Source organism: Meles meles, chromosome 5 (genome assembly GCF_922984935.1).
Source record: "Meles meles chromosome 5, mMelMel3.1 paternal haplotype, whole genome shotgun sequence".
In the NCBI taxonomy this organism is placed as follows: Eukaryota; Metazoa; Chordata; class Mammalia; order Carnivora; family Mustelidae; genus Meles; species Meles meles.
This window is the reverse complement of record NC_060070.1, coordinates 138,400,507-138,427,703: the sequence shown is the minus strand read 5'-3', so window position 1 is coordinate 138,427,703 and position 27,197 is coordinate 138,400,507. Positions and strand designations below refer to the sequence as shown.

General features: G+C 43.3%; 1 protein-coding gene across 2 annotated transcripts in view; it reads left to right on the top strand.

Moving 5' to 3' along the window:
* Positions 1-7,562: 7,562 nt before the first annotated feature.
* The window catches only part of LOC123941186 (androgen dependent TFPI regulating protein), a 61,100-nt gene continuing 41,465 nt past the window's right edge, over positions 7,563-27,197 (top strand). For both annotated transcript variants that reach the window (XM_046004101.1, XM_046004102.1), the window contains exons 1-3: positions 7,563-7,972; positions 17,680-17,814; positions 19,408-19,509. In XM_046004101.1, the coding sequence (XP_045860057.1) occupies positions 7,820-7,972; positions 17,680-17,814; positions 19,408-19,509 (390 nt within the window). In that variant the 5' untranslated portion in view covers positions 7,563-7,819. The remainder of the gene's footprint in view (positions 7,973-17,679; positions 17,815-19,407; positions 19,510-27,197) is intronic.

Sequence of the window (27,197 nt, the reverse complement as noted above, 5' to 3'; positions counted from 1 at the left end):
TAGGACGTAAAAATCTGTTGGAAATATCTGCGTTCTCTTATGAAAAACTTAAGTTTGTCTGATTAATGTGATATTTGCAAAAAAAAAAAAAAAAAAAAGCAAGGGATGAAATTTGACATGGAGGCTGAAAAAGGCATTTCTAGGAAGAAGTTTGTCTTTAATAACTTCACCATACCTCACATAATCAAGTGACACGCAAACTAATTCAAGCAAGAAAAATTCACCTGAAAATTCTAGAACTTGGAGACAAAACGAAACAATTCAAGAAACAGTAAGAGCTCACTGTCCTAATCAAGAGTCTTGTATTCTCGTCACTTGTGTTCTTGTATTCTTGTCACTGCTCCCCCATCACTGCTCTGTGATTTGGAGTAAGTCCCTTAACCTCTCTGAGCTCTATTTCACCTCTGAAAAATGAAGAGGTTGAATTAACTGACCTCAAACGGTTCTTTCCTGCTCTGAAATTTTACAACGTGTCGATTTCGTGCTGGTAAACAGGAAGAGTTCTTTGGCTTGTTGACTGAAAATGGATCTTCAAAAAACTACCAATGGAGAACTTTGCTCCTCTGAGTGAATCTGAGAAGAGCAGCACAGAACACTGCATGCCACTGTGAAAACCAACACTGAGAGCAAAAAGTAAGGCAAGTTTGAATGAGGTTTCCCAGTGCAATAGATAAAGCTGGTTGGCCAGGAAAATTCTCGTAGACAAAGAAGATAGATTCCTCTGCCTTTCAGAGTTGGCTTGATTTGGTGGCTGGAAACCCACACATGCTCTCACTAAAGAGACTTCAGAAGGGGCCTTCAATGAATGTTCTAGTTTTTAAAAAAACAGGGTAGTCACAGTGACCTCTGAGAAAAGCAAATGCTCTGAGGTGTGGCATAAATAACCCAATGGGTACAATGCTTCATTCACTCATAGCTTCACATACAGCAAATGGACAAAGACTCCTAGGGATGCAAAATCTACTGAAAATAAGAGCCTGCACCTTGGCTCCAACTAGACATCACACATACATTTAATTATTTCCAGAATCACTTACATTTTACTGGGGAGAGGTCCTTTAGAAGTTGGTGAGGTGAGACTGAGTCAGAGGCAGCAGGGATTTTAAGGAAATATAAACAGCTCTGGGTGACTAGGATGGTAATAATCTGGAAACCCAAGGGTTAGAGACCATCCTCCATAGGTCGATATGAAGAATACCACAATACCAGAACTGAGCCTTGCAAACAGATCTTTACCAGCATCTGGAATTTACCTACATGCACGAATAGTTATGAGGTCCCAGAGGTATTATTAGACTCCCCTGGAGGAGCTCTAAGTCTGGTTGGCTACACCAGTTAGTGTTCCAGCAGGAAAAGATTGTTCACTCAGAGGGGAATTTAATGATGAGACTATTTACTGATGCATGGGCAAAGTTAAGGGAGCCTATAAGGTGCGTGGAGGTATTCTAGCTCTAAAGACTTTATTTATTTATTTTTGAGAGAGAGAGAGAGAGAGAGAGAGAGGGAGAACAAGCAGGGGTGGGGCAGAGGGAGAAGCGGACTCCCTGCTGAGCAGAGAGCACAATACAGGACTCCATCCCATATAACTTCAAGAAGACTTTAGAAGGCTTTATCTACCTCAACCCTAACCTCAAGAATTCTGAGCGCTGACATCCTGATTTCCTTTGCACCACTGTGCTACCTATACTGAATACCACAGAGCATCTTCCAACACCTTGTGCTCTAGTTGGCTCCATTGTATGTATGGGAGTTGGTGTATATCTGTGGGTTTGGGGCTTCCCTCCAGTGCCTTCAGAGGCTAGCCTTGGTCAATTATTCCCTCAGATCAGTAGATGTCCTGGCTTCAGGAAGCAAGACAATCACTCGTTCTAGGTACCCCAAGTTCCATTTCATACTTGAGGTAACTAATGGCCCAATGAAGCATTGGCTGACCAGCCCAAGGTCACCAGTAAACTTGAGCCCAGGTTGAGCCCCTGCTTTTTGTACCTCTTCATTTTGCGACTGGCCTGGGGATGGGTTACAGTCTCTACTAGACAAAACCATTGTCCAGGCTGGTGGCCATGGCTACTTTGCTTAGAGAGATCACATTAATCCTTATCTTCTCCTACGTAGCATCTGGAGTTTCCAGTGATTCACTCAACGCATTTATCTTTTTTTTTTTCCATTTTATTTATTTTTTCAGCGTAACAGTATTCATTCTTTTTGCACAACACCCAGTGCTCCATGCAAAACATGCCCTCCCCATTACCCACCACCTGTTCCCCCAACCTCCCACCCCTGACCCTTCAAAACCCTCAGGTTGTTTTTCAGAGTCCATAGTCTCTTATGGTTCGCCTCCCCTTCCAAATTTTTTTTTTTTAATAAACATATAATGTATTTTTATCCCCAGGGGTACAGGTCTGTGAATCACCAGGTTTACACACTTCACAGCACTCACCATAGCACTTACCCTCCCCAATGTCCATAGCCCCCTCCCCCTCTCCCAATCCCACCTCCCCCCAGCAACCCCCAGTTTGTTTTGTGAGATTAAGAGTCATTTATGGTTTGTCTCCCTCCCAATCCCATCTTGTTTCATTTATTCTTCTCCTATCCCCCTACCCCCCCATGTTGCTTCTCCATGTCCTCATATCAGGGAAATCATATGATAGTTGTCTTTCTCCGATTGACTTATTTCACTAAGCATGATACGCTCTAGTTCCATCCACGTCGTCGCAAATGGCATGATTTCATTTCTTTTGATGGCTGCATAGTATTCCATTGTGTATATATACCACATCTTCTTTATCCATTCATCTGTTGATGGACATCTAGGTTCTTTCCATAGTTTGGCTATTGTAGACATTGCTGCTATAAACATTTCAACGCATTTATCTTGAAGTCAATCTTCTGTATATTTAGAATGACAGAAAATGTGCAAGATAATTGAAGTTCCATTAGTAGGTTATATATACCTCTATTATAGTATTTATCATATCATGCTATAATTTTTTGTTTAGATTTCTGTCTCTGCCACTTGACTGTGAGTTCCTCCAGGGCCTGGGCTACATCTTACTCACCTTGGTGTTCCAGCTCCTCCCAAGAAATCAGCAGCTGAACACTTTAAACATAGTTAAAAAGTTTTTGCTGGCTTTATCATAAGGCTCAGTAGGCAAGTATGCGTGATATACACATATTTGTTTATTCGACAGACATTAAGTTTTTACTATGTGTCCAGCACTATGCTAAGCTCTAAGAGCCCAAAAACACCATCTCTGAACCCAGAGAGATAACAGTTCATAAAAGAGATTCGTTTCTAATTGCTATGGACTAAATGTTTTATTTCTCCAAAATGTGTATGGTGAAATACTAACCCTTAAAGTGATGGGATTAGGGGGTGGGATCCTAAGTCAGTGATTGGACCAGAAGGGTGAGTCCTCATGAATGGAATTATTGGCCTTACATGGGGAGTCCCCAGAGGGATCCCTCATCCCTTTCCACAGGTGAAGACATAGCAAGAAGATGATGTCAATGAACCAGGAAGCTCTCATTAGACAGAGTCTGCTGGCACCTTGATCTTGGACTTCCCAGACTCCAGAACTGTGAGAAATAAGTTTTTGTCATTTATAAGCTACCTTGTCTACGGTATTTTTGTCATAGCACCCGGAATGGACTAAAACAGTAATAATCATCATGCAATTTTCAGAGATGTATGGGGTATTAAGGAACTAAAGGGGGATATTTAATATGGTTTAGTTGAGAAGATGTTCAGGGAAGAGTTCCTAGAGAACGGCTGAGCTGCATTTTGGAGGATGGTTATGAAACATCCAGCCAAAGACATGTTGAGAGGAGGTGGTAGGAGCAAAGCACTTGCATGTGACCTAGCCAAGTGTGGTTGGAGGAAATCGAATATGAAACCAGATGAGGCGGGGCGCCTGGGTGGCTCAGTGGGTTAAGCCGCTGCCTTCGGCTCAGGTCATGATCTCAGGGTCCTGGGATCGAGTCCCACATCGGGCTCTCTGCTCAGCAGGGAGCCTGCTTCCCCCTCTCTCTCTCTGCCTGCCTCTCTGTCTACTTGTGATCTCTCTCTGTCAAATAAATAAATAAAATCTTAAAAAAAAAAAAAAAAAGAAACCAGATGAGGCTGGAGAAAGTACCAAAGCCAGATGGGACAGTTTATAAAAAGTTATGAAACTTGGATGCTGTCCTGTAGGTGATATGTTAAAATTGGATTTTTGGAGAGACTCACCTCCTGACCTAGGGGAGAATGGAGTTGGGGATAAGACTAGAATCTGGAAAACTGGTTAGAAGACAGTAGCAACTGGGAAGAGATTGGGAAGATCTTGAACTAGGGCAGTAGACCAAATGGAAAGAAGAGGAGTGACTTGAGTTTGATTTGGGAGATGAAGTTGGCAGGACTTGGGCAGTGAGGGAGGCAGAGGAGGAAAAGAAGACTCCCAGGTTGGACAATGGGGCCATCTCCCCCAAGAGAGAGGATAGAAACAAAAGTTCAGGTTTGGGGCAAAGTAGTGCATGCATTTTAGACATCTTGAGTTTGAGGTGCATCTGAGTTGTTCAGGAAATATGCAACAAGTACTCGAGACATATTTGAAGCTTTGTGGGGATGGGGGGAGGGCTGGGAATACAGATATAAAATTTGTGGCTATAGACTGGAAAGTCGTGGCAGAAACCATGATAGTAGGCAGCATCACGTGGGTGATTATTTAGGGAGATGGACGGAGGGCTGGAGCTCCCTGGGAAATTTGAACGCGAAAGGAATGGGAAGAGAAAGAGGCGCTCACAAAAAAGATTGGCAGTTTCTTGGGAGTGTTGAGAGGACAGCTCTGCTCACAGGTGGCTTCCTAAGGCCAGCTTCCCTGACCTCAGACCACTGCAAGTCTCACACTGTTATTCTCCACAGAAGCTACCATAAATATAAATTAACACCTGATTTTATTATTATTTAATGTCCATATTCCTTACTAGAATAGAAACTCTATCAGGGCAGGCATTGGAGCTCTCTTATTCCCCAGGGAATCCACAGAGCCTAGTAAGTACCTGGCAATTAGCAGCTGTTCGATAAGTATTTGTGAAATTAAAGATTGATGTTCTAAATTCCCAGAAGATAGTTTCAAAGAGCGTTACTTTTAATAGCCAAATTATCTGTTCCATTCGAAATATGAAATGTGCTTACTTTATATTTTTAGTATTTCCGATGGGGAAAAAAAAAAGGGTGTATTTCTGTCAGTTTTTTATTAAGTTAGGGAACAATTCTCTTCTCCTGGAAATGACATGAGGCCTCCAAATACTTGCAGAGTGGAGAAAGGCAGGCAACCAGCAGATTCAGTATGTATCAGTTAGTAATATCATGTAGCTGAGTGGTGACACTGTCTTTATTCCCCAAAGCTCCACCTGGTCTCAGGGCAGGAAACAGATGGTTGAAGTGCTTCATGGGAATTTATCTGGTTATTCAACCACAGATACAAATATGATGTGAACATGGTCACAAGGTAGAATTTCCTTTAGACATTTTTGTGAAAATTTTTATAAGAAAATATATTGAATTTAAAAATTACATATTTTCTCTATATAAATCCTGATAGATAGATGATAAAGTTATCATTCATTAAAAGCTAACAGTTGGATTCCAATATCAAACATTGAACAACATATACATAAATTTAAGTAACTGTATATATCTATCTATATATTTATATTTATATTTGAAGGGTGGGGCAGAGGAAGATGGTGAGAAAGAATCTTAAGCAGGCTTCACACCTAGCACAGAGCCTGATGTGGAGCTCAATCTCATGTCCCTGAGATCATGACCTGACTCAAAATCAAGAATCAGACACTTCCTATACCACCTAGGTGCCCCAACTATACTGATATTTATGAAAGTCTTCATCTATGGCCATTGAAGTTAGTGCAGGCAAAAAAAATCCAGGTGTTAAGGGACCAGCTTCCAGGTTGGATATACATGTTCCAGAGACTTGGGTCTTTGTTTCCCTCTCTTTTCTCACTTTTGCCTCAAATCCTTACCCTATCTGCAGACTTAAGCTTGAGATTTTTTCTATAAAAGGATAAAACCTCTAAATCTATAATGATGTGTACCACGAAAACACCCCAGGAGGCATAGCACAATAACTTATATGTGCACCAAGTTTCAAAACAGATCTGATCGTTTCCTGAGGGACTTTTCCCTTGGGAGAAGGAGAGGCATAAAAGAGGTTCAGCCACAGGTGGAGCCACTTTGCAGAGGCCGCCTGAGGGTATGCAGTGCAAACATTCCTTCTTTGTGGTCAGGCACACTGGGCAGAGGACAGACTGCCGCTCTGCCTCTTGCTGCTTTTTGCGAATCCTCTTAGCGGCCCCATCTGAAAATGACGTTCATCGTAGTAAGGTTCAGAACAGGGCTTCCCGAGAACTGGTGTTGAGAGTGTTAAATGAGTTAGTATGGGTAAAGCACTTGGAGCAAGGCCTGTTACACAATATACATGGTCAAAGCATGAGCTGCTCTATTTGCAGTTTTAACCGAGGCCATGGAATTGTGCACAGAGTTTTATGTCACTCTTTGCCAGGTCATCCTTTCCCTTGGGAACACTTTTAATGAAGACCCTCTAGTGCTGGTTCAGGTTTGCTCTCCCCACCCCACCTCCCTGCCACCATATACCATTGTTCTTGATGACTGTTAGGAAACGGGTTTGGTTTGGTTTTGGCCTCCATGTGTAGCCTGCAGTTCTTTCTCCCAGGACGTGTTAGCCCTGATTAAGCCATTGAACAGCACCAGCTCCAGACTTACGTAACAGCATTGGGAGCCTTTCCCGTGGGGATTTGCTCAGAACTCTCAGAGTCAGTTGCCCAGGGAAACAAGTTGGTGATGTCACAAGGTAATCACACTTCTAGTGCTCTCTCAGGTGCCTTCTGCTGAGCCTGAGCAGGGCCCAGGTCTGCAAACTCTGCCCAGCCTAAGCACATTCTCTAAGCACAATGTGCCTAAGCACATTGCCTCTCTAAGGCAATGCAGAGACCCCCCACTCTTTCCCAGCAATGTCTAAACTCAGGTATTTTGGGGTCATGGCTACACAACTCTTCCTTTGCTTCTTTGGCCACAGACCTCTTGCGTGCTTCTTTCTTCTCGGGGCACAGAAACACCCTTGTCAATGATCTGGGGCAGCCCTGGGTAACCTTTGGTTCTCTAGGGCATTGATACAAAACTTAAAAAAAAAAATGCCTTGGGGCCTCTCCTTGGAGGAACAGTTTGTTGCAGATTTTATAGGGCCCTAGAGACCTCAAGAGCAAGATTATAATATCATTTCCTTTTCTACTGACCTCCCTCTGGGCCATAAACATGCCCATAATCTCTCCCATCTCATCTATAAACCTGATCCTCATCTCTCAAGAAGTATTATTCCAGCTTCCTTGTTCTGCCCAGATAAAATGAAAAGAACAGAGGATATGGCCCTGACAGTATTGATTAGGGTTTTTTGGTGTTTCACAATAAGGTCCCTTAACCCTCACCCCAGCCAAACAGTGCAAAGTGCAAGTCTTGCCTTTCCCCCTGCTCCTCTTCCAAGCCTAAGCATTGAAACTTCTGTAAATCTGGGGATTACTTATCATTATCTAAAAGAAAGCTTCTGAAAACCAGCAATAATCCCATCTCCCAAGTTTATCAGGGAAGGAGCCTCTGAGAGAAGCCAAATTCAGCCTTGCTGGAACTCCCAGTCCCAGAGGGGTGTGGTTTATAGCTCTCGGGCATGCCTTATGACTTCGCCTGTGACCCACAGACAGACTCCAGAGGAAAGCTACCTGAGTCATCACGGCTCCCTGGTCAGAGTTAGCCATGACGAGGATCTGTACCTGCGTATACCACTTCCTTGTTTTGAGCTGGTATATTTTTCTCAATTATTACATCTCACAACAAGGAGGAGACCAGCGGAAATCCAAAGTCTTTCTCAATGGCGGACAGTGGAAGTACTTGACATTCCTAAATCTGGTAAGTCCATATGACCATACCAGGGAGCAAGCTGCTTGTCCTATAGAGTACCAGTGTTTTTACATGTATCACCTTTGAGGTTTATTAAATACAAAATTCTATTCTTTGTCTTCCTTCTTCATTGTCTGTGAATTTCGACTTTCTTTTTGACTTGACAATTTGCTCTGAGAAACCCAGCTCAGAAGTTATCGGTAGCTGTATTTTGTGCTAATTGTTAAACACTCTTTTGAAAAGAATCATATCTTGGAGTTCTTCTTGGATGAGCTCAAATGCAAAGACTACATTAATAGTTTCACCGTGGGACTGACTACCAACACAAGCAGGATTTTGAACTTTGCTTGGGGAAATCTGTGAGGGGAGGCAGAGTGGCGTATGTTGCGTGGGAAGCACAATTTCCAATGGGGGAATGATGCCATTTTCCAGCACATACTAACAGATTTATCTAAGAAAAGCAAACACATTTTGCCATGTTCAGATCCCACTTCAATTTTTTATAGGCTCCGGCTCCATTGTAAAGGATGGATCACTCAGCCAAATGGCAAATACACATTTTTAACAATTCACCAACCAATCCTGTGACTCGATTCCTTCTCGTTTCTCTGGCCCAGCTGACCACATTCTGATGAATGAAGTAGGAATGAATGGGAGAAAGATGGGTTTTTAAGAAATATTTTGGGAGTATGTAAAAATATTAGTTAAAAGCTAAAAATAGTACATCCTTTGGGGATGCTAATTACTGTTTGAGATTTTTTAAATTAAAATGTAGGGTGCTGTAAAAACCTGTGATTTCAGAAACCAGGCAAAATATTCCAGTCCTTGGGAATCACAATCCTAAGCAGAGGTTATGCATGGTCAGAAAAAGTGATACTCTAAAGGGCTAAAGAGAGGAAATGCAGAAGGTTCAAATCCAAGGGGCTTGGACATTCTCCTCCTCTCTGGCCACTTTCTGGCTTTTGATTTTGACTTGAAAGTTTCCAGCTCTGGCATCTCTTGTGTACTTGAAATTATCAAGGTGACGCTTTTCAATCCTAGAATTTTGTGAAACAAACACACGATTAGAAAACCACAAAGAAATGCTTTTGTGAAGCAGGATGATATAGTGAAAACCTCCGCTTTGAGTTATCTATTGGCTTTATATTAAAAGACAGGGGTGTCTGCAGCCAGGACTGATGGTGAAATCTAATCCAAACTCCGGTATGGATGTCCCACCTCACAGTAAGCATGGCTGAGAACATACTTCTCACCTACTCCCACGAGCCATCTCCTCGACTTCTTCATTCTCAGTTCCATGCCCCAGAGCCCTCATATTTCCAAGAATGGAAAAAGCCATTATCTTGTGGAAGACACTATTCTTTTCTAGTATTAATCCCCTTTTCACTTCCCTGATGAAATCAGCCACCAGATCCTATGTTTTTCCTTCATCCCCAATCTTACTATCCCTGTAATTATAGGCTCTTATTAATTTGTACCTAGGTGACAAGATTATCTCTTCATTGCCCTCTTATTAGCAAGCAGTCCATGCATCTACCTCTCAGATTTCAGATTCATCTTCCCAAAGCACTGGTTTTGCTTTGGTTTTGTTATAACCATCATGAGCCTGCTTGCACAAGGTAGTTTTGCTCCTCAAGAAATCACAGTGGCTCCCTCCTACTTTATGGAACCAATTGTGAACTCCTGACTTAAGAGCTCACCAGCCTACTCAGCCTTCAGGTCCCCTTCTCCCCGGAAGAGCTGGTCTCTTCTCCAGGAAGGCCTGTGTCTTTTCCAGCGTTGGTCCCTAGGCTTCTTGCCATCACCGTTCTCACACCATCTTTGGATGAAAGGCCTCTCCACCTCTCTCCACCACTCTGCTGCTTTCAGCAAAATCCCACTCAAAATCCCATGTTTTATTTAGAATCTCTGCTGACCAACTCCAACCCACATTTGTTTTTCCTTTCCCTGAGTTTTTATGGCATTGTTCAGTCTCTGCTTATCTATGTAATAGTATTATCTTCTTATTTCCACCCACATGTGAGTCTTAACATTCCAATCAAAGTGTAAATGGCTCAAAACAGGAGTTCTGTCTCCTAACATTCTATGAGTCTATGCTGTATTTCCTACAGTGGCTGGTGCAGAGTGCCCCCAGAAAAAAAATTAAGCGACTTGATATGTTGAGCGCACTTGAACTTCAGCGTTTTCTGCCTTCCTGAGCAGTATTATCTCTTCTGACATCTTTTGGCTCTTGAAATGAGCACAGAGGGGCTTGCTTACCTGTGGCTGTTTCCTTTCCAGGCTCTGTTAGGTGTCATCTTGAAAGTATGACTTAATGTGAAGTTTTCTTAATAAAACACTAAGTTTTATGACTTAAGATGGGTTCACTGTGTTTCAGAGGATCAGTTTAAAGATAGATTCCAAACATGTTGCTCAAGGTGAGATCCTGAGCCTTAACATTTCTCGTTCTTGAGGCCTCAGGGGCTGATTTCATAATTGTGTTTCCTACTGATTAACTGGTGTGTCAACTAATGATTAATTAATGACTAGCTAGTGGTTGTGTTTATAAAGGCACAGAAGTCTCATAACTTGCTATAATAGTCCTTAAGTTTATTTTATGTAAACTTGTTGGCTTCCTTGCCTTCCTTCCTTTCCTTGCCTTCCAGGAAATTTACCACCTCCCTTTAAACAGCTTTAATTTTTACTTGGTGAAATATCTGTTTTTTCCCATTTCAAAAGCATGATCCACCTTAGCGCAGGTCAACTTTCTGACCATCCTCATTTTCTTCTTGAAGCATCCAACAGCATTCAAAGGGAAGATGCACAGGATTGGTGGCAGGGGGTGCTGTGGGAGGGGTGCCACTGAGAGTTGGTCCCAGTGACCAATTCCTGCCTAGTTCCCAAGGAGAGTCACGAGCGAAAAGAGCAAGGAGATGTGAACTTGTGCCTAATGAGGGAGTACACCCACCCTAGGGAAGGGGCGGCCAGTTCTCTGTGGGGAAAGAGAGGCTCTGTAGTCCCATGATTATAAGCATAAGCCCCACTGCCATGAGTGTCTGCGATGGCAGCTCAGTTCACCACCTCCAGGGGCTGTGATCCTGGGCTAGGTATTTCTTTGTGTTTTGAGTTTCCAAATCTGCCAAGTAGAAATAAAAGTTGTGCCTCGGTGGGTAATGGGGAGGGCACGTTTTGCATGGAGCACTGGGTGTTGTGCAAAAAGAATGAATAATGTTACACTGAAAAAATAAATAAAATGAGAAAAAAAAAAAAAAAAGTTGTGCCTCCTCACAGAATGACCATGAGGGATATGTGACTCAAAACACAGAAAGCTCCCAGAATGCTGTACACACTGGGTGATCAAGAGCGGAGATAGGAGGGTGGTGATGAGCTTCTAGTCATCTCATCTCTGGGTAGAGGTCATGCAGAGGCCAAGGTGATTTACCGGGATGTGGGTCACCTGACCAAAGTTGGTGGGTCATGGGTCCAGGCAAGGGTCATCCACCTGCCTCACTGCTCTGGCATCTCCCTCTGCAGGGTGCACATTCCAGCTTCCCAGCTGTAGAGTGCCTCTTTAGCTGTGCAGGGACAGCCTTCAGGCACCAGGGCTGTCCTGGGGGTAGAGTTGGGTGGCTCCAGCAGAGAGCAGTGAGCTGTGCTGAATGGGGACGCGCCTGAAGCTGGGTGTGGAGACATGGCTGTGCTGTGGATATCTTCAGGGTGCTCATGTCAGCTCAGGCTTCCAGTGCCTGGGACTTCCGCAAATGTTGTGTCCCCTCCTCCCTATCTACTCCATTTCTATCCAGGGACAGCCCCTGACCTCAAGGAACCTAAGCTGGGAGACAGGGGATTGGAGGGGATTTTAGCTATAATTTAACTTGTTGGCTTTACACAGTGTGCTGGGTTTTCCTCTTTTTAAAATAAAATTCCTCATGAAACTTTGTGCCACATAACTGGGATCTCCAAGGGAGATTCTGGATGGTCCCCTCCCCCCTTAACCAACAGAGACACGACCTTTCCCTCCATTTATCATGAAGTTGCCCAAGCCTCCCACAGCTCTGACCTCATTCTCCTCAATCTGTCACGCTGACAACAGTAACTTCATCACATAGGTCCTCAGAGATGGCAAAGCAGGGCCGGGGGAAGAGAAATCCTTGAGGACCTTCCATGGGTCCAAACTCCAGAGCAGTTCACAAACAACGAGAAGACGGGATCCATTTATGTTACAGGACCCAGTGGGGGCCAACCTTTAATTTCCATTATCAGGCTAATACATTCATCTGTGGAACTTTTAAGCTTAACAGAGTCAGAAATTGATTATATGTTCACAAAAATGCTTAAGGCCACTGTTTTCACCTCTCAGATAGCTGAAAGGGTAAGAACTGATGGCAGGAAATAACCACCAGTACCTAAAATAAAATAGCTGTAACTTCCCTGGGCAACCATGACATTCTGGTAGGTTCTCTATGCACTGTACTGAGGTCAGTGATTGAAGACCTGGCTTCTGGAGCCAGGTTGGCTGGGGGTGAATGCTGGCTCTGCTGTTCACTTGTTGTGTGATCTCGAGTGAGTTATCTAACATCCCTGAGCCTCACTAACCTCATATGGAGTGTATCCCCTGGTGTAGCCCCCAGATTCTCCCATGTCCCCAGCATCAAGGTACTTGTTCCCTAGTTCCTGGCAGGAGTGTTGGCTGCTGATGACTCACAGCTGAGGTCTTATCCCAGAAATGCCCTTAGCAGAAGGGAGCTGCCTAGACAAGTCTCAGGGTCCTCCCTGAGGTTGCTGCATCCAATGACTGGTTGATTTGGGGTAGGGAGGCCGGTCTCTAGGACAACTCTGAAGAGCCAGCTCAGCTCCAGAGCTCCTTCGGGGACCAGCTGATTCCATGCAAGTGCATTGCCTTTCATCTTTCCTGCAGCTCTGTCCTCCTCCCCCGCCCCCTCCCCTCCCTCTCACAGTTGTTCTGAGAGCACTCCTCAATGAACGCTCTGCAGGCAGATCTAAGAATCTGGTTCTGTTTCCCAAGGAACCTGACTACGATGTAAGATAGTAAACATACAGAAAGGGTTCCTCCTCCTCTTTCTCCTCTCTTTTTCCTAATAAAGACACAGGAGCACAAAGCCCGCCCTTGCCTGTACTATGTCTAACACAGTCTCTGAGTTTCTGGCCCCTAACAGGCACTCTGTGAATGTTGGTTGCACGAATAAATAAGCAGGTCATGGGTCTACCTGGTCAGAGCCACTTTCTAGGGAACCCCACCCCACCTGTAATGGAACCTACCCCCAGCCTGTCCATTCTGCTGTTACTCTGATGCCAGTGGTCCACAGCTATGCAACCCTGGCTGAGCATCCTTAGAACTCATCTTCCAACCTGTCCTTCAGTGCTCTCTGGGTTTCTTCTCTTCTTATTTTTTCCCCTCCTTTTCATGCCAGCTTATATTCTTCATATCACTTCTTCTGTGTGTGTGTGCGTGTGTGTGTGTGTGTGTGTTTTAATCTCAGGTTTTTTACTTAAGCTAAGTGCACATGAATGGTGCTTGAAATAGTCTATTATATAAAGTACGATCTATTTTAGCAAAGGCTTTCTCTACCTGCACCCAAACTACCCTCATGGCCTCAGTTATAGAAAATAGTCACCACCATTAGTCCCTATTGGCTCTTTTATTCTGGAATAGTCTCCTACTGTAAGTCTTGCATCATTTTGAAGGCGAGACCTAAGAAAGTCCCAGCGTGTTCAAGTCAGGCACAGAGCTGGGCTGGGTGTTGGATGACTTGACTCATCCAATAAGATTTGTAATGTCTTGTTCAGGAAACTTGTGGAATTTCCCTCTCTGGAATTATTTTTTTAAATAGAAGAAATTCTCATTTCCTGAGATAGTTGAAGGAGGTTCTGGCTTAAAGGCAAAGAAATTAACTTGATGACTTAGAAAGGCGAAGTTTCCATCATTTCAAGATTTTTGTGAATCTTGTGAAGGCATGTGAATGTAAAAACAAAATTTCCTTTAGCTATGGTTTCTTAAATTGCACTACTTAAATTGCACTACTTAAATTGCGCCTTCCCAGGTGGTAAATTTGTTAGTGAGCAGCAAAAACGGAAGCCAGCTAACAAACTTAGACCAGCAACATTTCAGAAAAAAGGCGCAAGGAACAAACAGACTTAGAAAAGAATTGGTAGAAGAGATAAATCACAGAGCTGTAGCTCTGAAATAACCCCTGATCAAGATTCCATCAGCTCTGTTTTCCTGGGCAGCCCAGATAGGTGAGAAATGTAAATGACAGTCTTCTTGTGAGATTCTTCAAAGGAGGCCGGTTGTTGCCATCTTGTTTTATCTCTACTGTGTTGGTCTGCTTGGACTGCCATAGCAAAATACCACAGCCTGGGTGGCTTAAACAACAGAAATTTATTTTCTCACAGTTCCAGAGGCTACCAATCCAGGTGCCAGTAGGGTGGGTTTCTCCTGAGGTCTCCTCCTCGGCCTGTAGATGCCACCTTCTTCTCCCTGTGTCTTCACATGGCCCTGCCTCATCGTGCATGGGGTCTGCATCCTAGTTTCCTCTTTTTAGAAAGACACCAGCCATATTGGATTAGAACTTGCCCTGACTGACCTCGTTTTCATGTTTTTACCTCTCTAAAGAACCTATCTCCAAATAAAGCCACAGAGGGTCATAATTTCAACATAAGAAATTGGAGGGGAGTGCATAATTCAGTCCCTGATAGCTACCATTTTCTCCCTCAACTTTTTTTCTTCCTCTGCTCGTTTTATAAATATTTCATTGTATTGTCCTTGGGGAATGAGCAGACCCTTGTCGCATTGGGTGAGCTGATACCAACCTGACCTTGAGGCCCTTCAAGAAGCCTCTCCACTGAACGAGCTCATGGTGCCTCCCTTTCCTTGCCCTCCAGCTCTGCTGTATGGCTCCTCTCTGGCCTAGTTCTGGCTTATTTATTTCTCTTGGCAACACCCTAGCGCCTCCCTCCTGAGTTCCTTTGTGAGGGCTCCACAAATATTCCCTGTTGGTACAGATGATGGCATGTCAATGCAGATTGAGAACAGTAGGGACAAGGCTGCCTCATGCACTCAGTTGGCATATACGTGTGAGCAGGGGTGGGGGGTAAGGGGTGGGGTGGGGGAGGTGGAGAGGGGATTGGCAAGTTTGTGGTGTGGAGAAAAGTTTTACTGATGAAGGAGAAGCCAGGGAGGCTCTGAGTTATGTGTTCTTTTCTCCCAATCCCATTTCCACATTTTTGACTGGGAAGAGCCAGAGAAAGTTAGGACGAGCTTGACTCATGGTGACCCTAGGAAGGTCTTGCTAAGGAAAGCGGTCACATGGACTTCACATGCTGGGTGGAGGCGTCCTCTCCCCAAAGACAGAAAACCTGGCAGACACTCAGTACTCAGTACGTGATTAATTGCTCTGTTGATAGAAGAGCGCAGGCCTCCTTGCGGGGGCCCAGGCCCCAGCGGCCCTTCCCAACTAAAGCAGCTGCCTGCTGTGGTCTGAACAGCTGGAAGTGAAACCAGGGGTGAGGTGAGAGCTGCTCTCAGGGGTGGAAAGAGTGGCGGAGGACGCAACTTCCTCTAACATCCATGTGCAAAAGACAGCTCCTAATGCTACAGCCCAGGGGCGGAATGTCAAAAGTAGATGGCGGGTTTTGGGGTGAACTCCTCTTCAGGACATTCAAAACTGTGGCCCACCCCTCTTTGGAACCACCCTTCTGGCTCAAAAACTTCCTCCTCTTTTCAGGGATCATGGGACTCTTGTATCTTCTCAGTTTTCTATTATCTGATCATTCTTTGCTACTTTGCTGCCCCCTTGTCCCTCATGCCCTGTGGATAGGGCATTGCCCCTGCATTCACTTTCCACTTCTCTCTCTCTCTCTCTCCAAGCTCATCCCACCAGCAGGGCTCACTCCTGGATCTTCACTCTCCCACCTCTCTTGGATCTAAATGTCCAAATGAAAGTTCCTCTAGGCAAGTGGTTTTCAACCTTAGCTGCCTGATTCGAATAACTTGAGAGAATTTTTTTAAAATCCTGAAGTCCAGGCCACACCTCTTAGGAAATTAGACTCTCCAGAGAGATAGGTTGAAAACAAGGCATCAGTATTTTTCAGAGTCATTTTTAATTCTCCCACCTGGAGATAGCTGTCTTTCTTCTGACCTACAGTGCTTTACTTTTAAAGAAACCCGACTTCTTTTTTTTTTTTTTTAAGTGTGACTCAAGAACCAGACTCTGGGTTTTAAATCCACATTTACCAACCTTAAGACTTTAAGTAAGTTTGTTCATGTCTCTATGCCTCAGTTTCCTATTCTGTAAAATGAGTTGGGAGAGAGCATAATAATAGCACTTACCTCATAAGGTGGTTATGAGACATTAAAAATCTATATCAGTGCCTGACACATAACAAGAAATCCATGAAAGTCTATTGTTAGAGCTTTGAGTAGTCAGTAGGAATTTTCAGTGATAAATTTGTGTCTAATCCAGTGAGTGTCTCCAAAACTTGAGCATCTGTAAGGATCACCTGGAGAGTTTGTTAACAAGTTCCTGGACCCCACTCCCAGAGATTCTAATTCCTAGTCCAGGGTGGGGCTGAGATCCTGCATTTCTCACAAGCTTTGGGGTGACATGGTGCTGCCAGTCTGAGGACCCAGTGGGTATATGGCTGGCCTAATTCACCTCTGGATCCTCCCTCACCCACCCATTCAGGCGTGGAAGGAGGCCAGCTCTGCTAGAACTTCTTTTTTCTAGAGTTCAGACCTCAGAGGTCATTCCCCAACAGCCAATCTGATCCATTCCGAGAGCAGTGTCCCAGGCTCCAGACCTTTCCTGACTCATACTCTTGATACTTTTTCTGATAGCCCCTTTTGTACCAACCCAGAGCTTTCAAAGAATAAGATGGGATCTAATGCAACACAATCAAAACCAACCATAAGTCTGTATTGTGACCCATAAGGCCTTCAGTCAGAAGCCACAGGTTTGTGCAAAACAGTCAGAATGGACAAAGTTTGCCCTTACCCTGTCTTACTTCCCTGAAAAGAGCCCTACTTCTCTTTGACCTCACCTCCGGGACCTCATGGTACTTAGTGATGCACCAGAGCCCCAGGCCTGCTCTATCTCCGTGGATTTAATTCACTCCTTTAGCCAGATTTTCTTTGTAAGGACTTCAGGCACCCCGTTCAATCAGGGAAGGATGTCAAGTTCCCCCTCAGATAAGCAAGACGCCATTTTGTGCCTCTCCCTCGGGAAAGCACAGAGCCCCTTTGTGGCGCTCTTAACCCTGACTCCAGCTTCTTTAATGGGATTACAGCACTGGGCATTTAACATATACATTTTTTTTCTTCATGGGAAGAGGCCAGAATACGTCCACCGTTGTGTCTGGCTCTTTGCCCTTGTGCTATTTATTTGTTTTTTCCCACCTCTGTGCGGCTGAGGTAACTCTCACTACATTCTCCTTTTAAGCTGACTCTTTATTTTGTTTCCATTTTAGCTCAAGTCCATTACACTAAATACTGTACACATTATTATCCCCTAAACGACTTTACTCAATCAGTTTTAGCGAGCAAGGTCAGGGCCCACTGAGTTGGAAGACCAGCCCTTGAACTGGCTCTCAACCAACACAGCCAACTGCCCCCTCCTTCTCAAACCAACATTGCTCCCAGAGGGATGGAGCTTTACATCAGTGAAGAATGTATTAATTAAAGCAAATGAAAATGCCCTCATTTGTTGTAATGAATTCAGCTCTTGCAGGCAATTTTCTACGGGGTCGTCTGTGTGGAAGACGTACTAAAAAGAATTAAGGGGGAAAAAGACATTAAGTTCATGACCGCCTTCAGAGACCTGCTTTTTACCACGCTGGCTTTCCCAATCTCCACAGTAAGTCACAAAGATGTATTAGCATACACATGTCCGTTTGGATGAACATCACTCCTCCTGGGCAGCAAGGCTGTTCAGGTGCCCATTATTGTGCACCTATTGAGCAAGGACTTTTTGCATGAATGTCTTGTCGGAGGACTGCACTGTGTTGCCCGGTGTCATCAGGAAATAAGGCTCATTACTGACCAGAATTATCACTGCCTTCTTATCTTTGGAAACATTTGATTCAAGATCCTTGTGAATGTCCAATGAGGAAGTTTGAAGGATCTTTCTTAATCAAACTACAACTAAGATAGCCTTGGCTCCACCAGAGTCCTGGGAATACAGGGTGCTAGGGAGACAGATGACTCATTTTCCCTTTTATACATCTTGTTTCACTTGCTACAATGAGCATATGTTACTTCGGCAAGTGGAAACCATTAAAAAAAGGGGGGGTGGTGTGCAGGGGTATGAGAACTTCAGCGTTGGCTCATGGAAAAGACAATTGGGGAGAGAGTGAGACAGTCTGTCCAAAATATCTAGTGTGGGGTGCACAGTGAAAATGCAAAATTCATTTTGTTGAATGAATGGACACTGGAAAGAAGCCTGACATATGCCAGCTACAGCGAGCGTATTTGCTGACACTGCCCACGTTTCGATGACATTGCTTCTGTTTTCATTCATTGGTTAGAATGGAAGCAAACTGAGATCAAGCCTGCAGGTTGCCCAGCAGGGCTTATGCCTAGGAATGACTGCCTCCCTCAGCCTGTCCTGGTCTTGCCTCATACATGATTGAGATTTCAGACTTAAATGCAAAATGAAACTGCCCAAACACTGACGAGTTCTCAGATAACAGAGCAAGTCCTGGCATTCCAGTTTCACTTCGCAGGAAACCTCCTCCTCCACCCCCATAAATCTAAAGGCCAGGTTTTTAGTAGCAATGGAATTTATTCTTTAAAAAAAAAAAAACAACAACTGAGAAATGGAGCCTTTGGAATTTAAGAAGATAGGAAGATGGGAAAATTAATGGTTATTTCCACCCCCATCTCTACATTGGCTTTGTAACCCAGAGAACAGACACTTGGCCAAGATAGCCAAGAGGCACGAGAGGATAGGGATCATTTCAAAGCTCTGAGAAAGAGGGAGATACAACTTTCACTAACCACCTTGTGAATTATCCTGGGCGCTGGTCACTTCTGTCCTCTCCCATTCTCCCAGCATCCCCTTGCCGTGCCCACTCAAAGGGGGTGGGGCAAGGAAAGGGTAAGACTCAAACCACCCAGGGGGCTGATCTTAGTACTCCCAGTGAAAGCTTAGACAAGAGATGTTATTGGTTAAAATAAAATGACTTAATGGTCTGTGAATCCTGTTTGTCCATATCCTCCCTGACTGCCGTGGAGACAATTAATTGATCCCCAGTTCTCTGGAATCCCCAGAGAGTGGACATAGGACTTCAACAGTCAGGAAGTTTGTCTTCATTTTACATTTCTATAATGTGTCTATAGGCTATCTCTAAAACTGGTGTCTATTTTTATTTTACCATGTTTCCTTGGTTAACTTAGAAAGCTCTGATGGAAAACAAACTTGATGCTATTTTTGTATTGTGTTTTCTAGTTTGTTTTTTTGTCGTTCTGGATCCTCTTTCTCTACGATCGAGAGCTTGTTTACCCTAAGGCCCTAGATGGTATCTTTCCAGTATGGTTGAATCATGCAATGGTGAGTAAAGGGCAAATTCAGTGACTACACAAAGGCATCAGCCTCCATACCAAGAACTCCAAAGGGCCTTATTTATGTTTCCAGACTTCTCAGTCCCCATCATCCTGTACACTCCCTTTCCATCCCATCACTGTTTATTTAAAGAGCACTGTGAGGGGGCACCTGGGTTGCTCAGTCTGTGAGCATCTGACTCTTGATTTCTGCTCAGGTCATGATCTAAGGGTTGTGAGAGGAAGCCCTATGCTGGGCTCCATGCTCAGCAAGGAGTCTGCTTGAGATTCCCCCTCTTTCTTTCCCTCTGTCCCATCCCCTACTCTCGCATGGTGGCTCATGCTTTTTCTAGATAAATAAAATCTTAAAAAAAATAATAAGTCAAGAGCACAGTGAGGATACAAAATAAACAAAACAGTTACGGTAATTGGAGTCACTGTGAGGAGAGGGGATGCCCAGGCAACATTCTTTGCAAGTTTCCTCTGAAGTCATTAAGAAGACATCCAACTGGGGCGCCTGGGTGGCTCAGTGGGTTAGATCCTCTGCCTTTGGCTCAGGTCATGATCCCAGGGTCCTGGGATCAAGCCCCGCATCGGGCTCTCTGCTCAGCGGAGAGCCTGCTTCCTCCTCTCTCTCTGCCTACCTCTCTGCCTACTTGAGATCTCTGTCTGTCAAATAAATAAATAAAATCTTAAAAAAAAAAAAAGAAGAAGACACCCAACCATAAGGACAGGCAACATCTTGGCAGCTGCAGTCCTGAAAGAGAGGTGACTTCAGTGAATAGCATGTAATGAAATTCTGATCTAGGAAAGAAGTCAAGCCACCCTCAAGAAATGCCCACTCCAACACCCAAAGGACATATCCCAGCTAATCGGCAGTTCTCCAGCTAACACTTGATTAGGACCATTGGTCACAAATGCACTTACTCTTTGCCTGTTTTTATGGAGTTACTCCATTTGGTTTTCTATTCTTGAGGGGCTAAATAGTAAATAGAACCTGTTCTGAGAGATTCAGGTCACTGGTATCTGAATGCCAGGAACAGTGAGCGGGACAAGAAGTGCTGGTACATGGTCGGCCCCATCTTGGATGAAAGAGGAGGTCTGAGGCATTAGCACTGCATGTATGCAGGAAACATTCAAAGTCCTAGCTCAGCTTCTCAATATTCACAAACGCATTTCCACATTAATCAGGAGTTCAGAAGGAGGTCTCAGATTCTGCAAAGCAAATGACATTAAAAAAAAGCCAAAAAAACAGGAGACACCACAAGGGAGAATATGAAAGCTCTTCATGTTCACAGATTTTCTTCCGCTCCCAACCTTTCCATTGTCTTAAAACCTGCGTAATTGCCAGTTTGGAACAGCAACTCCATTGTGTGCCCTGTCCCCAGAAAAGTGTACTTTCTCTTTGAATATGTAATCAGTGAGGTAGTGATTATTAATTGACAAAGATACACAAGTTCCGCTCTAACTCAGAGTTCAGGACCAAAACTTTCATTAAATAAGTCCCACATCTCAGGACCCCTCCCACCACCACCTCATCTTCCCAAATCCCCATTGACATTAATCTGAGACACACATGTGGGGAATATTTCTGCTTTTTTTTTTTTTAAGATTTTATTTATTTATTTGCAGAGAGAGAGAGATCACAAGTAGGCAGAGAAGCAGGCAGAGGGAAAAAGGGGAAGCAGGCTCCCTGCTGAGCAGAGAGCCTGATGTGGGGCTCGATCCCAGGACCCTGGGATCATGACCTGAGCAGAAGGCAGAGGCTTAACCCACTGAGCCACCCAGGTGCCCCATATTCCTGCTTTTTAATGACACTCTATTCTGTGCTATGCTAAGCCTGTTCTTCAAACATGAGCTCATTTAATTCACACAACTTTCCTTTCATTTAATTCACACAACTTTGTCAGGATATGACAACCCTATCCTGATTTTTTATAAATTAGAAAAAAATAAAAGGCTCAGAGAGGTTAAACAATTTTCCTGGGACTACCAAGCTCATAAATGGGACAGCTGGAATTAAATCCAAGGCTAACTCACTCTTCGTTGTTTTTTGTTAAAATAAGTGCAAAATTTGTGGTTCGATCTCATTTCATAATTTACCAGGCAATCAAAAAAGGATGTCACTCTACTTGATTAACATAGCAAAGTGGGAATTTTCCCTTAAAAAAAAAAAGAAATCCAGAATCCCCATCTGTATGGTAATAAGCCAAAACTTGACTTAAGAAAATGAAGTGATTTGGGACAAATAATTGATGTTACTAGATGTTACTAAATGAAAAGGCAGAGTGTAGGAAGTCTCTTTTTTTTTTTTTTGGAGCCAAACATATATATTGAACACACTTTATGGCTTTTTCATGGCTTTGTAAGCTCATGTAGGAGTTTTCCTACAACCATTACAAGCTTCCTACCTCTTTGGGGTTCCATGTTCCACATAGACATGAAGTTGGATTTCTTTCAAACACTTGTAATGGCAATGCCCAGCATTTGCGACCTTGCTAAACAGCTATACGGAATGTTGGTAATTTTGTAAGCAGATAATTGGATAATGTAAATCATATCTGTGAACTAATTAGCAAGGCAGATATTATACAACAGGGGTCTTAAGATTATTTGTGCCTTCACAGTCTGGGGGTTTCTGTTGACCCTGCTCCTTGTCCTATGGTCAATCAAGTAAATCCCTTAGGGAGAAAGGGCCAGAGTCTACGGAGGAGTGATACTGGTAACAAAGAGAAGAGAGGAGGAAGCAATCTGCCCTTGGTCAGACACAGACTCTTTTGTTTCTGTTCATTTAATTGGAGAAACTCCCAACAGAATCATTATGGGAAAATGTTGGCATCAGCAAAACCAGCATTGGGTATCCCTAATGTGGTCACCTCCAAACTTCTATGCTTCCTTTTATTCTGCTCCAAACCCAAGATCTTCAGGACTGCATTTCATACCTCTTTCCCAGATCATGTCCCTTTCTCTGGACATTTTCTGTCCTTACTGTTGAATGCCCTTGGTCCCCCTGGTCTGTTGCCTCAAGGAAAGCTTTCTGCTAATTTCTCATACCAGTATGAGTGAATATGGAAATAGCTATTACTGGGTCCATTTGTCAACTCTATCTACATGCTTACAGTGTCCTTCCATGACAATCCAAAGGAGTGAGTACCTGGAAACCACCACTGTGGCAGCCAGAGTGATGGTGGGCGGTCAGGCTGGACACTGCACTAGTTGCCTCCATATGCGGCTGGCCCTGCTCTAACTGGAATCACCGTTTTTTTCTCTTCCACGATATCAGGATTATTGCTGTACATAGCCGTGTCATGCTTTCCTGAAAGATTCTTTCATTCCATAACAGTACTTAGTTTGCTATTCTAGTCTTAGCTTTGGAATATTTTTCCCATTACCATTTGTGATACTGCCCTGGGTTTAATGAGCAGCATTTGTCAAATTAAGAAATAACACTTTTCCCTTTGGCACGGTGTGGTTCTGAGATCTCCGTGATTCATCAAGTCTTTGGAATCCTCCCAGCCTGATCCTTCTAGCTCATTGGAGACTCGTTATTGAAGTAGGGCCATTCAAAGTTGACTGTCATCTCTAATGGACATTTTTCTACCCTTGCTTTTTATTCAAACCAAATAGTAAACATCAGTGAGATATTTGCATTCACCATTGACAGGCTGCCATTGACTGGTGCCCTAAGAATGCCCATTAGAAGCAGGCTGCCTTGTTTAAAGTAGATCCACCTGCCTCTTTCATTGCTAAGTCTTCTCCAGGCTTCACGAAAGAAGGAAAAGAACAGCAAAGTGTTCCTCCAGGTCTTGCCAGGAAAACATTAACTACCCAGTTCTTATCTAAATGACTACTAAAGATAGAATGAGAGCCAGAAGACTTAAATAGCAGGAAGAGGACTCCGTAACTGAGGAAACCATCAGATCTTAACCTGAAGGGAACCAGAAACTTATTTTTCTGGAAACCAACCTAAATTGTCCAGGTTGCCCCCAGGGAGAGTTGAAATAGATCAGAGAACCCCCTCAGAGCCCCTCAACATTTGAAAATAGTACACAGTTATTGAGAACGTGCGTGCAAACACTTTATAAAGTATCATGGGTGGCATAGGTATCTTATCATATAAAACTCTCAGTGCATGGTCACAGAATTTTAGAGCTGATAAAACTCTCAGTGATATTAGGGGAGGTTTCAAAATAACCTCAGTGATATTAGGGGAGGTTTTCACTATTACGGGAGGCTCTTAAGAGACAGGCCTTACTCTGGCTCCTTACATTGGAGCAAGTGCCAATGTTTTAGTTTTAGTTATTTCATGTGTTGTTATTTATTCATTTGAAGAAAAAATTAAGTACGGACTGTGTGTGTATCACTATGGTCAATATTTGACAAAGCTTTTGATTTCTAACATGCTTAAATCTGGTTGAGCCTAGTATATACACACAAAAGTGAAATAATAAAATAACAGTTAATATTAATAGAAGATATTATTGCCATGTGAGGTGTTACTCTGCACTTTGTGATTATTGACCAATGAATGACATGAACGGGAGGAGGGCTTCTGTGTCCCCTGTGTCCTGGCCTTGCTGTGACCATAATGAATGAACAACTCAGAAGGCCTTTGGGCCATCTCTGAGGGTGTGCTGGGGAGTTGAAATGTTGAGACAGGGCAACTCTACACCTTCATGGCATGCAAAATGTTGTCTCTCTCTAAATTCAGACCTAATCTCAGATTTTTCTCTCCTACCCCTAAGCCTGATGTACCACAGTTGGTCTGCTAAGTAGAGGAAATGAACTCTGATGAATAAAGAAGGTCATCTGTCGGCACGTCAGTACCAAAGGGCCACATTTTGTCATCACACATTACCACCCCGTCCCCCAAGCCCTCCTGATGCTTCACCCCGCCATCCTTCTAAGCAGAGGAGATCCACAATCTAGATACTATGGGTAGCTCAGTGTTTTTCAACCTTTGGGAATAGATTGTTTTGTGATTCAGGAAATCTATGACTCTGTAGATTGCTTTTATGGGACTCAGGTTAAGATCTCCTGACGTAACTGAGCATGTACTTGAAAAGAGGACTCCCAGATGATTTTGATGCTCAGTTCAATTCTAAAAGACAAAATCAAGAATTATTCATTTTTAAAAATCCATTATGATATATAGAGAGCTGTTTTCATCTCTATGGGGAGATAAGAGAAATTTCTATGGAGTTATTAGAGAAATGATCCACTCCTTGGGGGCAACCTTAGCAATTTGGGTTGGTTTCCGAACTTCAGGAAGCTTAAACTATAGATATTTTATATCTAATCTTTTACATATAAATTACTTACTAAAAGTAGAAACTGTGTTATACAGCATCTTTGAGAGAACATTTGTGGTAGTAAAAACAAAAGTACAAAAACAAGCCCCGCCATTATTATTCCCAGAAAGTCCACGTCTGAAAAAAAAAAGGGGGGCTTGATCAAGGTTCCCACGGGAGACTCCACCTCCCATCCACCGCTGCCTCCCCAGGACATAAGACACCAGCCAAAGTACGTTCTGCTAATAGAACACCCAGCCCATGTCACTCAAAGGGTGGTCAGTGAGATCCATCAGAGGATACTTGAAACAGAGCTCAAAGTTAATAGAAACCATGCAGCTCTTGTATAGTGAAAATTGGAAATACACTCTCTTCAAAAAATAACTTTGTAACTATACCTTGATTGGCGCCATTTTTATCAAATGTAGTCTCACTATAGGGAGCCTGCATTATATATTTTTATATAATATATAACCAGCTAATACATATAATAATAAGAAAGACATTTAACTTTAACATGAGGCAGTGATAACAAGCATTTATAGAGTGCCTTCTGTATACCAGGCCCTCTTCTAAGCACTAAGGATGCAAAAACAAACCAGCCACAGAAATCTGTCCTTGTGGAGAGCATATACATCCTAGTGGGGAAGAGAAGCAAATGAATAAAGAATAAATGATGTCAAGTACTTTAGTGAAAGTACTAAAACTAAAAATAAAGCAGAGTGAGGGGAAAGAGCACGGTGTATGTGTGTATGTGTGTGTGTGTGTGTGTGGAACTAGTGGGTCTATAGGATATAGGGTAATCAGAGTGGTCAGGGGATGTCTCTATGGTAAGCTGATGTTTTCAGAGAAACTTGGATAAAGTGAGGAAGGAAGCTACTGAAATTTTGTTCTGCTTGGACATGTTTGAGATGCCTATTAGACAACAAAACTGAGGTACAGAATAAGCAAGTTGTGTATAGAGCATAAGGGAGATTTCCAGACTGGTGCCATAAACCTGGTTGTTTTCATCATAATGATTCTTTTCCAAGTTAAATAAGATCACCTAAAGAGTAAGTATGGTTGGAGAAGATACCCCAGGATGAAGCCTTAGAACCTTCCATTTTCCATGCCTGGAAGGGAAAGCAAGAATATTTGACAGAGGAGATTGAGAAGGAGGTACCCATGAGTTAGGAGGAAACCCAGTGGCCTTTGGCCTCCCAGAAGTCAAGTATGCAAAATTTTCAAGAAAGGAAGTATTGCATGTCAAAAGCTTCAGAGAGGTCAAGTATGATGACATCGTAAGATGACTTGAGTTAGAATTTTCCACTGGTTTCAGCAATATCTAACTCTGGTGACTTGCACAAGGGCAATTTGATGGGGTGGTGGTAAGGGGAGGTCGAGCATTTGTCATGCTGTATGCATTAGTTTTCTGTTGCTGCTTAACAAAGTAACACACACCTAATGTCTTAAAGCAACACAGATTTATTACTGTGTAGTTCTGGAGGTCAGAACGTCAGAATGGTTCTTCTGGGATAAGGTCAAGACATCAGTAGAACTGCATTCCTTCTGGAAATTCCAGTGTCCTTACGTTTTCCACTATAGTCTGTCCACATTCCTTGATTCACTCCTCTACCTTGTTCTTCAAATCTATTTTATCATTACATTCTGAAATCTTCTCTGGCAATTTTCTACTCTAGACAAGGTCCACGTCAGGAAGAAAATATGACCACCAACAATGAACAGAAAAGAGTATTGAGAAAGAACTTGTCCTGTGACTCTAGGGAGGGTAGAGACACACCAGAGAAGTCTTTGAATGGCTGGTTTCGTGGTGTAATACAGAAAAGATCTCTTCCAGAGCCTTGTTCCCAAGGTCCTGAGCAAGAATGAAAAGGCAGTGATTGGCTACACAACGATATTTCCTTAGATATTTTCTTCAGGTTTAATCACTATGATTGTCCTCTTGTTTGAAATTATTTGTAGCTACGCCTTTATTCATTCTAGTCACTTCCTAATCTTGGAGGGGTTGGCTGTTCCAAGGCCTTCACCTGGGAAACACTAAGAAGTTGAATGAATGCTTCAGGCTCAGCGGTGAAATCCAAAGCTAAACCAGGATTAGGGAGGAGAGTTAACTGAGGAAGGACAATGCAGCCTTCTTGCCCCTCAGGAAGTCTTAAGGTAAACAGAGGAGATTGTGATAATGAACTGCCAAAGGATTACCAGTCCGCTCACAGGTTTATGTAACTAGAGCCAAGTGATCACCGGACCTGCTGGCTTCATCTCTTGAGAGCTGGAAGCAGAATGGCCGAAATTTATCTTTATTTATTTTTTAAAATCCTGTTTCAGAGAACCTCTAATGTGTGCTGAAAAGTGGCTTGCGTTCACAATTCCATTATCCAGTGGTTTTCTAACAACAGGCTGCTTTCTA